Source organism: Piliocolobus tephrosceles, chromosome 13 (genome assembly GCF_002776525.5).
Source record: "Piliocolobus tephrosceles isolate RC106 chromosome 13, ASM277652v3, whole genome shotgun sequence".
Lineage (NCBI taxonomy): Eukaryota > Metazoa > Chordata > Mammalia > Primates > Cercopithecidae > Piliocolobus > Piliocolobus tephrosceles.
In genome coordinates, this window is record NC_045446.1 from 76,194,793 (window position 1) to 76,210,176 (window position 15,384).

General features: G+C 36.6%; 1 protein-coding gene across 15 annotated transcripts in view; it reads right to left on the reverse strand.

The window, feature by feature from the left end:
* The window catches only part of PICALM (phosphatidylinositol binding clathrin assembly protein), a 111,570-nt gene that overhangs the window by 30,437 nt on the left and 65,749 nt on the right, over positions 1-15,384 (reverse strand). For 8 of the 15 annotated variants that reach the window (XM_023209244.1, XM_023209242.1, XM_023209241.1 and 5 more), the window contains exons 10-13: positions 13,070-13,193; positions 12,686-12,822; positions 9,166-9,269; positions 2,440-2,589 (exon numbers count right to left, since the gene is read on the reverse strand). In XM_023209244.1, the coding sequence (XP_023065012.1) occupies positions 2,440-2,589; positions 9,166-9,269; positions 12,686-12,822; positions 13,070-13,193 (515 nt within the window). The remainder of the gene's footprint in view (positions 1-2,439; positions 2,590-9,165; positions 9,270-12,685; positions 12,823-13,069; positions 13,194-15,384) is intronic. The other 7 variants (XM_023209251.1, XM_023209250.3, XM_023209252.3 and 4 more) reach the window with 1 other exon arrangement.

Genomic DNA, 15,384 nt, shown 5'->3' on the forward strand with positions numbered 1-15,384 from the left:
TTGAGGTTTTACTGCTACCACAATGGCCTTGAATATATGTGGAAAGACATAGATTATACAAAACTTCAGATTCCCTAACCTTGTAATATTAAAACGTTTATATGCTTGTGAAAATTTAAGGTTTGAGAATGCAGTAAAGTAAGACGATGATAAGCATCTATTCATAAAATCACCAAGTGTTTAATTAAGGCAAATGAAGTTAGGCAAAAAGTAGTGTGTTCTTTGAAAGCAAGTAAGTGTATTTTTTCTTACCAAGTTTATAAAAACTAATTTTAAGGAAAATAAAATCCTTCCTGCATAAATAAGTTGTAAAGATACTGTTATCTAGCTCCAAATGAGCCAGCTACAGTAGAAGAAACAAGGCACATAAAGGTAGTATTAGGAGAAACTTAAGTGACACAAACAATTCTGACAAGGCACACAAGACAGGAAGGCAGGAAAGGAGTAAGGACAGGCAAAAAAAGAGGGGAAAGGGGAAGGAAAGAATCAGGGAAGCAGCTAGGGAGGCAGGCAAGGAATAAGAGGAAGAAGAGAAGGTAGAAAAAAGAAAGAGAAGGAGAGGAACAGTTATGAGTGGGATGGGTAATTGAGAAAACAAAAAATGGGGGGAGCCCAAGCACTTGGCATTCTTCAAATTACAACTTACTAAAAAAAGAACTTAAGGCTCCATTAAGTACTTTTAAAAAAACTATTCTGTTTGCATGAATAAAAAAGAAAAACCCAACACTGTATCTCATTAGAGAAGAAATATGAGGCAGTTGGCTTTTTAGCCAACACGATCCTGTCCTCTAATGTGTGGTTTTACAGGTGAGAAAGCAAGCCTAGACACTTTCACAGACACTCACATATGCAGCATAGTTAAGACCACAACTCAGTCTCCTTGACATACAATTCAGTGTTCTTGAAGCTTCAATGAGGACAAGCTACCTATTACACTATTGCCTATTACACATATCATTGTACCAAATGTCTTCCCTCTGTCAAGATCAGAAGCTGCCTAGATACATAGCTATTCTGATTTTTCTGGATTGTTCTTAATCCTATAGAGTAAGGGTTGGCAACTTTGTATCAAAATGACATGAAAGAATTACTGCAATAAATTATCACACTTTGGGTATATATGTATTTTAAGCTATTAGACTAGTCATATTTTTAGAAGACCTGACTTGGAACTTGGTCTATTCTCCTTCTACTAACTTGCTTTCTAGTTACTTCTTCCTTCCCCTCACTCATATATATCTAACAGAATATTTAGAATATGGTCATACGATTTGTTTAGGGTATACTGATGACTTTCTGCATGCTATTTTAATGAAATATTTAAATTCACATTACCCAAAGCTGCTTCTCTGAACTGAACAAAAGAAGTTTCATTGTCTGCCGTGTATGGTGGCTCACGCCTATAATCCCAGCACTTTGGGAGGCCGAGGCAGGCAGATCAAGAGGTCAGGAGATTAAGACCATCCTGGCCAACATGGTGAAACCCCATCTCTACTAAATACACAAAAAATTAGCCGGGCGAGGTGGCAGGCGCCTGTAGTCCCAGCTACTCGGGAGGCTGAGGCAGGAGAAAGGTGTGAACCCGGGAGGCGGAGCTTGCAGTGAGCCAAGATCACGCCACTGCACTCCAGCCTAGGCGACAGAGCAAGACTCTGTCTCAAAAAAAAAAAAAAGAAGTTTCATCATCTTTGGGGCTGCGGGGGGAGCAGGGTTAGCATCTTTTTCAGCAGAATTCAAAAACATTTATTTCAGCTTCAGTATATATTTTAAAACTTATTATTCCCTATATAATCTCAGTGTGAAATTCTGCCTTTTTATACTGTAATTACAGAATATCCAAATCAAGTTGTGTTTCTGCTTTACTATTTAAAATGGAACAGATACTTCCTACTTTTATCCCCATACTATCAATAATGTGAAATTCTTCAGAATGGGATAAAAGATATGCATAGATTTTGGACAATATAAAACTGTGACATGCAACAGCTAAAAGAGAAACAAAAGATTAAAGATAGCTGCTAAGAGTGATTAACCACCCTCTCTCCCAAGCACAAAGAGAAAAATATAAACACATATAAACAAGTAAGTTTAAGAGATGTTACTTTTCAACCAGTTCTTCAAACTAAAACAGGAAGCTGCATGTGATACTAGACAGCTAGAGTACTGCACTGTAACATGATAAGAGAACAAAACGCTAAACAGAAAAAAAAAAAGAAAGATTTCAACATCAAGAGAAATTTTCCTAAAAGTTCGTATAAATAAAATTGAGATACTAGTGTCAATTTTAAAAACTCACTACATGATCGCTGGTTAGTTTCAGAATTTGATATTAAAATTTGAAGTAATTATTGCAGTGCTTTTAAGGTAATTAATGGACACGTAAAATATAGTTAGGCAGTATAAACATTGATTGGAAAAAAAGGTTAAATGGTACTTTACCAACAAACATTTCATGAGTAGGTGTCCTAGTAGTGAAAGTGGATACATCTGAAGAAATGGAAAGGTGAACATCACCACTACTTTTTGTGAGGAAAGGATTTAAGCTTGGAATGGCATCATCAACAGCATCTACAGTAGCAGAGAAAGGATCTGTGCAGTCCAAATGTATTACAGCAAAATGAAGAAAGGAAGTAAATTAATTAGTATTGTAATTAGTCAAAAGATGAAAAGTGAAAAATAGTAGCTATATTATCGTTTATTAATCTTAAATATCTAAATTATAAAAAACAAAAAATATCTAATTATCCAGATGGAAGAATTGCATTTAACATATTTTAAAATTAATCATTAGAAAAAAAGAGAACAATAACCAAGATATTTCTATAAAAAGCCACCCATCCTGCACCAATCTTCCCTGTCCTAGGTGAGTGTGTTGGTCGTGGTGGTATAGCTGTGTTTACCTGAATAATTGATATCAACAATAGGTATGTGTGTCGTGAGTAAACTTTCAAAAAAGAGGGTAATGACAAATTAAGGGTAAGAAGCTGTTTCTGGCATGTGCAGATAATTCCTGCATATATTCAAAATAAAAAATAAAGATGAAGAAAAAAATCTAAGCATGGGGGAAAAGAATTTTAGATAATTAAGAACAGAGATGAAAGAAAGCCCATTTAATAGATCAGCAACAGCTTTGAATGTCTATCTAAGAGCTTTAGTCTTTAAATGATTTGCTAAAGGAACAACAAAAGTGTTGTTTCCCTATTAGAATGATATCAAATATGTACCATTATCAAATGCTTTATCTAATGTTATTCTAGAATCAGATAAATATTATACTGATACCTTATTCAAGATAATTATCATTCTAATGACTGAAACCTATTTTTCTTTACTTCTCAAGATTTAAAAAGTTAACTAAATGGGGAAAGAAAAAAATAAAACGTAGCAAAAATATTACCATATCTTTTTCTTTGTAACATAATTAAAAATAAGCGGATACTCCTGTAATTCTAAACAGTAGAATCTTTCTTGTCTGTTCTAGTTTAGTTCTTGACCTTCACTGAAATATACTGGGGTACCTTCACCCTACTAGGTACTGTATTTTACTCTCAAGATTGTATCACTGCACAATAAGAAGGCAACACTGGCCTAAGGACTAGCTCATTTACTATGATATAGACATATTTCCTTCAAAGTTAAAAAATTCAAGGCAAGCATTCTGCAAGCTCAAATACAACTGTTTGAAAAAGGAAAAAAAAATCAAGAAAATACTCAGGTTATGATTTTTAAAATAACACATCTTTTCACTACAACTTTTTCTGTAACATGAGAACTTTTCTATAATAGTATTCTTATGGAAAATCAATTCACACTAAAAAAAATAAAGTCCTACAAATCTATTAAAACACACTGATTATGCTATTCAAACGCGAAATCTTTCCCATCACTCCACTCCCCAATAAATGGAACACTGGGAAAAAATAATCAGAAAACGATAAGAAATAAAAAGTAGAAAATAGTTACAAGAAGTTGCAGGGGGGTGCAGTGGGTTTTTTTTGTTTTGTTCTTTTTGAGAGTGGGTCTTACTCTGTTGCCCAGGTAGACTGCAGTGGTACAATCATGGCTCACTGTAACCTCAAACTCCTGGGCTCAAGTGATCCTCTCACCTCAGCCTCCCGAGTAGCTGAGAATACAGGCACGTGCCAGCGTGCCTGGCTATTTTTGTAGAGATGCTATAATACCAATGCTAGTCTTGAACCCCTGCCTGGACTCAAGTGATCCTCCTGCCTTGGCCTCCCAAAGTGCTGGGATTACAGGCATGAGCCACCAAGGACAGTGGTTTTTACTACTAAAAATATATATTTTTTTAGCTAATATATATACACTGATGGTCACTCTAGCTTCTTCTTGCATAAGAAAGGAGTTGCATTATGCTTAAAGTTGGCCAGTTAGGCTGAAAGTTCTGATTTTTTTTGTTTTTTTTTTTTGAGACGGAGTCTCGCTGTGTCATCCAGGCTGGAGTGCAATGACGTGATCTCGGCTCATTGCAACTTCCGGCTCATTGCAACCTCCACCTCCTGGGTTCAAGCAATTCTCCTGCCTCAGCCTCCCGAGTAGCTGGGATTACAGGCGCGTGCCAGCACGCTCAGCTCATTTTTCTATTTTTAGTAGAGACGAGGTTTCACCATGTTGGCCAGGCTGGCCTCGAACTCCTGACCTCAGGTGATCCACCCACCTTGGCCTCCCAAAGTGTTGGCATTACAGGCATGAGCCACCACACACAGCCAAATGTTCTGTTTTTAAATACATGATATTAATAACTGCAGAGAATTTTAAAAGTACATTGTATTTTGTCAGACGAGTAAAATACCTGTTTTTCATGCAAAAAAAAAAAGCCATGAAATAATGCAAAAAAAAAGCCATGAAATAAGTCATTTTTTAAAAAAACACACATTATTTCTGTAACAGATCCATTGGTTTATGAGAAAACAAACACATGTTCAAGAAAGGTTACCAGTTATCCGCTGTTCTACTGACAGATAGGTTTTATTTAGCACCCAATTTCAATCACTTCCTATTACGTGAAACACCGTAGAGAAGAATATTCAGAAATATGTGCGAATGTATTCATAACTAGATCAATCAGATAAGGAAAACCAGTTCCTAATCTACTTGACAAAACACTACAGGTAATCTACAAGATGTTAATCTATTAATGGACATTATACTATAATAATAAAAACCAATTCATTAAGGTGTAATAACAACACTCCAGCTATTTCAAGTTAACCTATTAAACTGGCAATTCTAAATCCCTTAAAGTTTTTTTTTTTTTTTTTTTTTCTCCTTTAGACAGAGTCTTGCTCTGTCGCCTAGGGTGGAGTGCAATGGCACAATCATGGCTTACTGTAGCCTCGAACTTTCTGGGCTCAAGCAATCCCCCCACTTTAGCCCTCTGAGTAGCTGGGACCACAGGTGTATGGCACCATGCCCGGCTAATTTTCTCTTTTTTTTGTAGAAGCAAGGTCTCGCCATGTTGCCCAGGCTGGTCTCAAACTCCTGGGCTCAAGAAATCATCTGCCTCAGCTCCCAAAGTGCTGGGATTACAAGTGTGAGCCACTGCACCCAGTTTAAAATTTTTAAATACAGTTTTGTCCATTATTTTTTTCATTATTCATTCAAGTTTATTTTTTTGAGACAGAGGTTCACTCTGTCGCCCAGGCTGGAATGCAAGGGCATGACCTTGGCTCACTGCAACCTCCACCGAGTCTCAGGTTCAAGCAACTCTAGTGCCTCAGCTTCCCGAGTATGTGGGATTACAGGTGCACACCACCACACCTAGCTAATTTTTATTTATTTATTTATTTTTTTTGAGACGGAGTCTTGCTCTGTCGCCCGAACTGGAGTGCAGTGGCCGGATCTCAGCTCACTGCAAGCTCCGCCTCCCGGGTTCACGCCATTCTCCTGCCCCAGCCTCCCGAGTAGCTGGGACTACAGGCGCCTGCCACCTCACCCGGCTAGTTTTTGTATTTTTTTTTTAGTAGAGACGGGGTTTCACTGTGTTAGCCAGGATGGTCTCGATCTCCTGACCTCGTGATCCGCCTGTCTCGGCCTCCCAAAGTGCTGGGATTACAGGCATGAGCCACCACACCTGGCCCAAAAGTTTAATTCTATGCTACACTAGAGTCATTAAAAAAAATCCAAAAAAAGTTAAAACAAAGACTAAAATGGCACCACAGTCATACTACAGCCTTTAAGTCCTAAACAACTGATACCTACACTCACACACAGTAAATTGATTTTTTTTAAAACATTGTTTGGTAAAAACAAGGTCTTGCTATGTTGCCCAGGCTGGTCTCGAACTCCTGGGCTCACGCAATCCTCCTGCCTTGGTCTCCTAAAGTATTGCAATTACAGGTGTGAGCCACTGCACCTGCCCAGATAATCAAATTACACTTCAGAATGGATTCTATTACACCTAAACTAAAATCTGAAATCTTGCTTCAAATACTCAACAGTGTACCAAGCTGATAATATTGTGTATTTTTAGCTATAAAAACTCAAAGTTTGCTATAATACAAAATGTTCAGGGTGATGAAAACCTAGGTCTTCTCAGGTATTAGTATTCAATACCCACTGCTTGTTTAGACTCCACAACACTTCTTGAAAAAGTCAAGGCTCATTAACAATACAATGAGGGCAACAAGAGAGCTTCTGTTCTCTCATTTTCATTCTACCAAAAGGTGGAATCTTAAATGTCTTTCATATACACATACAAGCTTTTCTTCCCTTTATCTCTACCTTATCACTAATCTATCTATGACCAGGAATGCACATCATTTCTGTGGTGTTTATAAGAACTAAATTAAATACTAGGTCTATTATTGGCATTCATTTTTAGCTAATAAAAGCCAATAAAAGAATAGAACAAGATTTGGGGATTATGAAAAAAATTATACCTTTGCTTTGTCATATACTATAAGAGCAGCATTATATGTAAACTGTTACATATTTAAGCGTTCAGCTAAATAGTTAACTTCAAAATACCCTAAGCATTTAATGTTACGATCTAAGCTTCTCATATATGTGATTTCTTTTCTTTTGAGACAAGAGTCTCACTCTGTCGCCCAGGCTAGAGTGTGGTGGCACAAATCTCGGCTCACTGCAAACTCCGCCTCCCGGGTTCAAGTGATTCTCACGCCTCAGCCTCCCGAGAAGCTGGGATTACAGATGTGCACCACCAAACCTGGCTAATTTTTGTATTTTTAGTAGAGACAGGCTTTTGCCATGTTGGTGAGTCTGGCCTGGAACTCCTGTCCTCGTGTGATCTGCCCGCCTTGGCTTCCCAAAGTACTGGGATTACAGGTGTGAGCCACCGCACCTGGCCATATACGAGATTTCTTTATTTCAGTCTAACTTTTAGTTAAACTTTAATTTTAAAAATTAAAAAAATATATATCAATATGATTGTCCTGGATATGAATACTGACTTGAATTAGAACATTCTTGGCTTAAAATACTCTTCAGCATCATGCGGAAGTCAAAACCTTGGTTATCACCAACTCAGAAGCCAAATATCCTTATATGAAAGACAGGATTTAATTCTGATTAAATTATGGGACTTAATATGGGGGAAATTTTTACAGAAATAGCACACAAAGCAAAATAAACTAAAATAGAAAAGTAAAACATGATTAAATGTATTCCAATATATTGCAGTCTGTCACATAGAGACTTTGATGGAATAACGTCTTCTAACAGGCCATAGATCAATTCTTACAGATTGAAATTACTTAGAATTGTTCTCCCACCATAACAGTCTATTTGCCGTCACATGTGACTTTAACAATTTCAAGCAGAAACTTCAACTTGTCATTTTTAGTTGTACGTGGTGTCCAGACAAAACAATTAGGAATTGCAGTTCAGCTTCTTTGAAATGTTAAATATATTTTTATTTGGCCTTCTGTAAAATTTTTAATCTATTTAGAAAAACAACTCAGCCTTAGTTTTAAAAAAACTACTACATTTTTTAAAGAAGGAAATAAGCTGAAACTGCTTAAATGTTCATGTTAATTCTACTAACCTTTTCTAAAGCAATTCACAATAAGGCAGAAAATAATTAAGAATTCAAAAATCAGAACATACCATGAGGGCATCAAGAAACTCCTTTCTAAATCTTAATATGCTATCTACAGTTCATTCTGAAATAATTCTAAAATACTTAACAATTAATATCTTGTCATTTTTAGGAATTACTCTCAGATCTTAAGATTTAGCTAAATTAAACTAGCCTTCAAAGTCAATTAGTTTTTTAAATCAAGTTCAGGCTCACAAAACTAGCCTGAAATCTAGTATTTTAGGGTTTCACTATCTGCTCTGTGCCCCACCTCGACACAGAAAGAACTTGTCCAGAAGAGAAAGCGCCCACGTATTCAACTAACGTTTACAAACTACCTGTCAGAACAAAATATTTTAAAACCTGCCTTCATAGAGCTTACTTTCTAGGATATAGTTCCTTAAAAAAAAAAAATTTAAATGTTCTTAAATTCAAATCATTAAAATAAAATGAAAAAAGCTTTGTTTATATACTGTAAAAACTCATTAGAATAATTAATTTATCTTGCTATGAGAGATAAGCCTATCACTTCAGAAATGCTTAAGGGCAGCAAACATACCTATTGGCACAAGGGGAAAATTCTTTGACTAGCAAAATCTTTCAGGTCTTAATTTAAAAAACATTTAAAACATTTATGTCTTGACCATACAGCTGGTCAAGACAATCCTGGTCACAACATAGTTCCTGTGTGATAATACCATCTGAGTTTTATTAGAACTTTATCATATACTTAACACAAAGATAAGTTATTTCCCCAAAAGTTAAAACAAAAATTCTACACCAAAATCAAAATAACCACTATGCATTTTCTGGTTATGAAATAAAAATTCAACATTAAAAGAATAATCTCATACCTAAAAATACACTTGGTCCTTCCTCTTACATTTATCTTTATTAAACATCATTTCATAATTTATTTGAACATAAATTCCTAAATTATTCACAATAAATGAACATACCTTCAAGGGATAAAACTGCTTCACTGCCATTTTAATATTTATTAAGTTCTCATGTATCAAGTGTAATAAAAAACTACAAATAAGTAAAACACCACAGAATGAGGAGAAGAGATGAATGTAAAATCTAAAATAGAATTCATCAATGCTTACCTCCCCATGTACTTGCTACCTGAGAAGCAGTTGACATAGGATGTACAGATGGGTGAAAAGTTGGCTGCTGCAAATCAAGCAGATCATTGGGCAGCTTTGATGTGCTAGAAAGATATTTTGGAAACGTGTTTTATTTACCAGAAAAACTTTGCTACTTTAGGGTCACCTTCTCTGCCCACCACAGATAAAAACATTAAAAACAAGGGAGAAAAGTCTCATTAATATAAATTTCAAAAGAGGAACAGTTTCTTCCTATAATAGCATATTTCTAAGGAGGCTTGGAAAAATAATCTAATATCGTATCTTAAGTTTACACAGGATTCAAAGAACAGTAGCGCTTCTGAAAAGGATAAATGTCTTTCCCCGGAAAAAAACTAATTTCCTTATAAAAATGAACCTAAACAATAACATTCTAAAATACAAAATATCATAGCAATTTTAATATTTTTAAAATTCTTTTAACATTTACAGAACTTGAATCACATTTACAATACACTACAAAGTAAAATACTCCTTAACCTCACTTCTAGTGCCTCAGTATCCCAACTATGTATCAATGATACACGGAAAAAATTTTACCTGCATTTATGAATAGAGCTACCCCATTATACAACACACTATTTACATGATATATTTCTTTCTTTTTGTTTTTGAGACAAGAGTCTTGCTCTGTCGCCCAGGATGGAGTGCAGTGGCACGATCTTGGCTCACTCACTGTAACCTCAGCCTCCCGGGTTCAAGTGATTCTTCTGTCTTAGCCTTCCGAGCAGCTGGGACTACAGGTGCGCAGCACCACACCCGGCTAATTTTTGTACTTTTATAGAGATGGGGTTTCACCATGTTGGCCAGGCTGGTCTCAAACTCTTGACCTCAGGTGATCTGCCCGCCTCGGCCTCCCACAGTGCTGGGATTACAGGCGTGAGCCACTGCACTCAGCCTGTTAATTTATTTTATTTTTTTTTTTTTGAGACAAGAGTCTCACTCTGTTGTCCAGGCTGGAGTGCAGTGATGCAATCTTGGCTCAATGCAACCTCCACCTCCTGGGTTCCAGTGATTTGCATGCCTTATCCTCCCAAGTAGCTGGGATTACAGGCGCATGCCATCATGCCTGGCTAATTTTTGTCCTTTAGTAGAGACAGGGTTTCACCACATTGCCCAGGTTGGCCTCAAACTCCTGACCTCAGATGATCCACCCACCTCAGCCTCCCAACGTGCTGGGATTACAGGCATGAGCCACTATGCCTGGCTTACATGATATATTTCTGACCTCAAGACTTCTATGTGATTTTAATGAACAACTCAAAACATGACCCTAGAGTGTCTAAGAATTCAAACACAATACAGATAATTTTTTTAAGGGGTCTGGAGGCTGGGTGCAGTGGCTGATGTCTGTAATCCCAGCACTTTGGGAGGCCGAGGTGTGTGGACTGCTTGAGTCCAAAAGTTCAAGATCAGCTTGGGCAAAATGGCAAAAAAAAAAACGAAAAATAGCTGGGCATCATGGAGTGCGCCTATAGTCCCAGCTACTCAGGAAGCTAAGACGGAGAATGCTCGAGCCCAGGAGGTTGAGGCTGCAGTGAGCCATGACTGTGCCACTGCACTCTAGCCTGGGTAACACAGTAAGACCCTGTCTCAAAAGAGAGAGAGAATAAGAGAGAGACAGGCAAAGAGACGGGGTCTTGCTATGTTGCCCAGGCTAGCACTGTACTGCTGGGCTCAGGCCTTCCTCCTGCCTCAACCACCTGAGTAGCTGGGACAACAGGCACATGCCACCACACCCAGCTCCTAATTTTTAACTTATATATTCTCCAAAATAGAGTGTTTTTCTTTTTAAATGGATATACAACAATTGTACATATTTATGGGATACATATGATATTGTGATACATGCATACCATGTAATTATCAGGATATCTATCACAACTCAAACATTCATCATTTCTCTGTGTTGAGAACATTCTAAATCTTCTAGCCACTTTGATATAGATAACGCAATTATTATTACTAACTAGTAATTCTACTGTGCTATCAAACACTAGAACTTATTCCTTCTAACTGTATTTTTATAAAAAAGTTTTGAAGACATGTCTTTTAGATGTAAAATAGTTGTGTAGATAGTAGATATAAATGCATTTAGTGCTTTGGGGAACACATAGAATATACAATAAGAATTCTATAAATGGGCTGTAAGATTACCCCTTAATTACTATTAAAAAGGTGAACATTTTTAGTATGTGAGATAAAACAGTGAAATTAGATCTTTATCCAATAATTTGTTTCAGCCTCAAACACTGAACATTCTTTTCACTTATCTCTCCTAGGACAGACTTCTTTCCAAGGTCTCCATGTTGACAACTTGCCCCTTAATGGGGTCAATGTTACTTAACTGGGGATTAAAGAAGGTAGCATACATGAGCAAACAAATCATAAAGCTGAAAGGAAAAAGAGAACTAAATTCAGCAAACACCTACTAAGATTTTAGGGAGCAGGTAGCAACTGAGAATGCACACAGTAAGCAGTTCACATAGTAAAACTTACAATGAGCTTTTAGGCTCAGCTATTAGGAGTCAGTAGGCAGGAAGACGAACTTTCAAGGGTGAGTTAATAAAATAAACAGCAACAACAAAGTGAAAGGAAAAAACTCACCACTCTCTATGGAACATTTAACATGTGCTAATAATGCACTGTGCTAATAAAAGCTAGTCATCTGGGAGCATCTTAGAAACAAAAATTCTTGGGCCCCAAGTCCCACCTATTGAATCAGAACTCCAGGATTGGGACTCAGATATCTGTAGTTTAATAAACTCTCCAAATGTTTCTGATGTTAAAGTTGAGAACCACAATCTCACTTGAAAACAAGTTCTCAAAAAAAGAACTAACAGAGCCAGGATTCAAACCAGAATCTGACTTTTAGACTGCTTTAAGCCACTCTGAGGTAAAAGACAAAACAGGTTTAGAAAATATCAATTATTTTACTTTACCCCACAATATTATATTTCCATGTTAAGTAGCTTAAATTAGACAACAAGATTACTAAAGTTAGTGTGGTAGGCTTCAATACCAAGAAACCTGGCAACTAAACTGTCACTATGTTCCAGATTACAGAGTTTAAAACCAGGAAACAGATATGACAGATGTTTAATATCCAATGAAATGGTATTTTAAAATATACATCATACCCATACGTCAAAGAACTATAAAGGGTCTTGAATCATTAGATGTCTCATAAATGTGTTTAATCATAATTTTTACACAATAAAAAGTTTGCCCAGAGATAACAGCTACATTCCTATTAGCGTAAATCAGTGATTTAACTATATTCCATTTCCTAAATATGTAAAATATAAACTCTTACCACTTTATCTTTAGGTATTATACCAATATCACCATTTATCGCCACCTCTTTGTGTGAATAGACTATAAAAGCATAAATAAAAGTAAACCTGAAAAGTCCTGCAAAATTTCTATTAGAAGTCTTTGAACTTACATCTTCAAAGGTAACCTTAACTTCTACTCCTACCTGTTAGAAGAACTAGGGGTAGAAAATATGTCAATGGCTGGTGCAGTCATTATCCCTCCTGCTGAGGTGGATACAGGAGAGGCTGCAGTTGTTAAGGAGGTATGAGGTTTCTTTGCAAGTTCTTTTAGGCGCTGTTCCTGTTAAGAAAGGGAACTACCGTAAGGATTCCAGAAACTAGATTTGTTTGTACAACCTCTGAAAAAAGCATTTTCTAATTTGTTCTGATAGCAGATATTCTGTTTTACCTAATTCTATGTCAGGATGAAAAGTCAGACTGAGTTTCAGCCCATTAACACTATACATTTAAGACTCTGTGCAGAGGCCCCATTTACCTAATGAACACCTGTACTCATTTTTCCAAATATGGAGAATGCACAAACTTACCTTTAAAGCTTTCAAACGTGCCTGTTCTTCCTCTAATGCTGCCTGCTTTTCCCTTTCATCCACTTTGGTCAGAGATAGACCAGTGCTTGCCAGGGAAGACACTGCATTGGAAAGCGTAGTTGCCCTAGGATAATTGAATAGAGATAATTTGGCTTTTTGCTAAACACTTCACATTACACCCAGGTCAGGAAATGGTCTGGCAACCTTGCCATGAATAGGCACTATAATTATAAACTTAACTTCTGGATTCAAACCCAGTACTTCAGATGAAATATTCCACCCAGTGATCTACGGGATTAAAGCAATTAGAAAAATCTTGACTTACATAAACACTCACTGCTTTTAGAGTAAATGTTTGACTTTGGAAGGGTTCACAAGAGAGTGGGGCACATTGCCTCTTCCAAGCCCCAAGAGAGGAAACCAATGCAATTGGGAAAGAGCCCACATACTCCCACAAAATCCCTGATGGGAAAAAGTGCTGAGCTTATCACAGGGAAAACCCTCTGCTAATTTACAGCCTACGTTTCGGCAGTGCCACAGAACACCAAAACATGCATACGAGTAATACGTAACGGAGGTCTAGGTATGTTTCACCTATAACAACATTCCCAGAGGACTTCAGGTTCCCTCAAAAGAAGACTGGTTTCAATCTAGTCACCAGGACATCTGGCATCTTTCTATGTGCTGCCCTTTTGCCAAGCTAGAATTTCCTTTTTAATATACACATACAATGTATCATCTTTCACTGGCAAGCCACCTCCTTTCCCTTTTATCAAAAAAGTATCCACACTGTAAACCTCAACATTAACTTTCCAAATGTTAACTCTAGGCTAAGTAAAACAAGTGGTAAAGAATTCTAACCTGAAGAACTACCTTGAGCTTTACTAATTTTCCTTTTACCACAAACTAAACATCATTAGTTTCTACTCTAAGCACATAAAGTGGTAAAAACTCTTCTAAATTTTACGTAAAATTAGTATTATAAATAAGCCACTAAAAAGGTACAACTCAGAAGACAAAGGAAGAGTGACATAGTTGTGACAGAAATGCAAGAAAACCAATACATTTTATGATAAACATTTCAGGTAAATTGGTGCACCTGAACTACATGGCTCTTGCCTTCATTATTCTCTCAAATAAATGAGACTTATTGTTTTGATTGCTACTTCAAAAATCCTACTAGAAAATTCAAAGTACAAATCTAGGATTAAAAATAAGTACTAAAATCCAATAATGGCATTTTCCTTTGAAAATTATTTAAATTTTATTACTAAAAGAAAGACTAAAGTTCTAAAACAATCAGAAAGTCTAAAAATAACCAAAGGAAAGTTCTCACCATACAAATTCCTTCTTCATGCTGTTTTAAAAAAAGCTTCATATGAGAACATCAGAGTAACTCAAGTAATTTCTTAACCCAATGCAAAAATCATGTTACCAGATTGATATGAAATGATATGTGTTACTTTCAATTTGCTAAGTTAACTGGTCTTAGTCTGAGGAATTAGCTTAAAACATAATAAAGTGATTAAAATATAAAATATCAATAATCAACCCCATGAACTGGCATTAGACAGAAATGATGCAATTTGATGTCTGATATTCTAGGTTTGAGTCCCAGCATTGCTACTACATACTTCACAAGGCTATTGTTAGGACTGAGCAAATTTATATAAAAGTATCTTGTAATTATAGGCCCGGCACGGTGGTTCATGCCTGTAATCCCAACACTTTGGGAGGCTGAGGTGTGCCAATCACTTGATTTCAGGGGTTCAAGACTAGCCTGGTCAACACGGTGAAACCCTGTCTCTACTAAAAATACAAAAATTAGCCAGGTGTGGTGGCATGCATCTGTAGTCCCTGCTACTTGGGAGGCTGAGGTGGAAGAATCTCTTGAACCCGGGAGGTTGAAGTTGCAAGTGAGCTGAGATTGTGCCACTGCACTCCAGCCTGGGCAACAGAGTGAGACTCTGTCTCAGCGGGGAAAAAGAAAAAGAAAAAAAAAGTATCTTATAACTATAAAGCATCATACAAAACAATGCACTAACATCTTTAGGAGAAATTTTGACATCATAAACACAATTCTAAACTATGCAGTCACTGTCATTATCTTAACAGATGCTGACATTTATTGAAGGTCAGAAACTATTTCAAGAATTTGCATGTATTAATCCATTTAATCCTGATACTAATTCTATGAGGTTGATAATACGATTAAACCCATTTTATAGAAAATCAAATCAAGATAAAGAGAAATTAAATAGCTTGGAACTTGAGCTGATTTCATCTACTCCCTCAGAAAAATCACTCTTGCTCTT